General features: G+C 41.1%; 1 protein-coding gene across 1 annotated transcript; it reads left to right on the top strand.

Moving 5' to 3' along the window:
- Positions 1-1,105: 1,105 nt before the first annotated feature.
- On the top strand, positions 1,106-1,402 carry LOC126062392 (keratin-associated protein 3-3). Its single transcript, XM_049859900.1, has one exon. It carries the CDS (start codon positions 1,106-1,108, stop codon positions 1,400-1,402), a length of 297 nt encoding a protein of 98 aa, XP_049715857.1.
- Positions 1,403-2,547: the final 1,145 nt, after the last annotated feature.

Raw genomic sequence — 2,547 nt, 5'->3', positions numbered from 1 at the left:
AAATAATATTGAATATACCACGGACTTACCACGGACTGCCAGAAGAATGAACAAATCTGTCTTGGAAGAAGTCCAACAAGAATGCTCCTTAGAAGCAAGGATGGCGAGATTTCGTCTCACGTACATTGGACATGACATCAGGAGGACCAGTCTGTGGAGAAGGACATCATGCTTGGTAAAGCAGAGGGTCAGCGAAAAAGGGGAAGACTCTCAACAAGATGGACTGACACAATGGCTGCAACAATGGGCTCAAACATAGCGATGACTGTGAGGATGACGCAGGACCAGGCACTGTTTCATTCTGTGATACGTGGGGTCGCTGTGGGTTGGAACCAACTCGACGCACCTAACACCAACAACACCTATATGTCCGTCTATCTATCTATTCATCCACACGTACAGAATTTCTCTCAATCTTAAGATTATGGTTATATTGTTTTCTTTATACTTTTCTGAATTTTCCAAATTTTCAAAATGAATATGTGAAATTTTAGTCAGAAAAGGGAATAAGTTTTCTTTTTTTTTAAAGTTTGCCCATACTCTTCAATAGCATACTTCTCCACATTAGTGTGATTTTGATCTTCAGAAACTCCAAGCTAAAAGAAAAAAAAAAAGGTTACTAAAATTAATCTCAGAGCTTTTTTAAAAAAATACTTCATCAGACCAATTGATACAGACAAAGAAAGGTAAACAGAATAAAAAATGAGCCACAGTGAGTAAAAGGCCTACATGCTACAGGTCTACTGTCATTCAGTATTTCCCAACAGGGCTGGTGTTGGAATGATAATAGCAGAAGCCATTGGGGCTACCTCATAAAGCTGTGCTCTAGTGACAAATAGCAAGAGTAATCAGTTCAGATTTAGCCATGAACTCCAATAAAAGTTAATTACGAAAACAGAGACTCTCCACAGGCATCCAAACGGCAAACCAATCAAAGGATAATGGGAACACTAACATAAACAAGAACCAGGAAAGAAGCCTTCTGGTTGGACCAACGCCCATTAGGGAGGGTATATAAGAGCCCCAAAGTGAGAGGAGACATTTGTACTGCAGACACTTCATCTTTCTTTCCAAGAAATCAAAAGCAAACCAGATTCCCAACGCCATGTCTTGCTTTGCTTCCCGCTGTTGCAGCGTCCCCACTGGCCCTGCCACCACCATCTGCTCCTCTGACAAATGCTGCCGATGCGGAGTCTGCCTGCCCAGCACCTGCCCACATACCACCTGGTTACTGGAGCCAACCTGCTGTGACAGCTCCCCCCCACCCTGCCACATCCCTCAGCCCTGCGTGCCCACCTGCTTCCTGCTCAACTCCAGCCAGCCAACCCCAGGCCTGGAGACCCTCAACCTCACCACCTTCATCCAGCCCTGCGGTGAGCCCTGCCTCCCAAGAAGCTGCTGAACAAAGACTTCTTTGCCAGCGCCTGATAGTGAAAGAGTCAACCAAGAGGTTTAGTGTTCACCTGTCTCAGTAGCTGTTACTAGTCTACTTTGCTTCATAAGTTGGACAAGGGGTACACTATCACTAACAACCCCCAAAAAAGGAGACCAAGAGACTTTCAATGGCCATGTAGCTGACATCAGTAACCAAATGCAGCTTTAACAGGTAGAATGCTGTAGGCTTCCCAGAGTTGTTCAGTTCCTTCATATTAATGTATATCTTTCTTTGGGTGCTTTGGGAATTCTGTTTCCAACCTTGGGTATCTTTCCAGAAACTTAGGAGGCTGTTCATGATCATCCTAATAAATTTCACATTTCTGGCATAGCACAAATGTCTACAATTACTTTTATTTCTGTCCAGTCATTAAATGTTCCTTAATTCCAAATGTCGGCATTTTAAGAAAAATTTAAAACATCTGCAAAATAAAAAATGGTGGCAGTAGAGACAAATATTTCTTGCTATCATTGCTCCTGCTGTTTTAAGAAAATTAAATGACCTTGCATAGAAGATGGTTCAATGCTTTGGCACACTTGGAAGTAGACTTTTCCCTAATTCATTGTCTTCCCCAAAAATGGTTTAAGGTAGATTGGGAAATACTTACTATGACTCAAAGACCAAATATGACAAACTACATCAACTAATCCAGGTGATCTTGTCTATTTTTGTAAAATTTTGATAATATAATAATGTCACTATTCATTCATCAAATATTTATTAAATACCTACTACGTGTCCTGTATTTTACTGTCTCTACTCAAAATGAGCTGACAGTCTGGCAGGTGAAACAAATACATATATAATACCCTTTCATGCCTTCATAAAAGCAAAACCAAATCCGTTGCCATCGAGTTGATTCCAATTCACATTCCTTCATAAAGTTAACAATTTTTTTACTGAATGCCAGGTACTATACTGGAAACCCTGGTGGCATAGTGGTTAAGAGCTATAGCTGCTAACCAAAAAGTTGGCAGTTGGAATCCACCAGGCACTCCTTGAAAACTCTATGAGGCAGTTCTACTGTGTCCTATAGGGTTGCTCTGAGTTGGAATTGACTCATTGGCAACAGGTTTGGTTTTTTGGTTTAGGTACTACACTATAATTAAAAA

The sequence above is a fragment of the Elephas maximus genome, chromosome 19, assembly GCF_024166365.1.
Source record: "Elephas maximus indicus isolate mEleMax1 chromosome 19, mEleMax1 primary haplotype, whole genome shotgun sequence".
NCBI lineage: Eukaryota > Metazoa > Chordata > Mammalia > Proboscidea > Elephantidae > Elephas > Elephas maximus.
Note: the sequence above shows the minus strand (reverse complement) of the source record. Positions and strands in the feature narration are given on the sequence as shown.

Coding starts and splice junctions, on each gene's coding strand:
- LOC126062392 (XM_049859900.1), top strand. CDS start 1,106: ATGTCTTGCTTTGCTTCCCGCTGTTGCAGCGTCCCCACTGGCCCTGCC.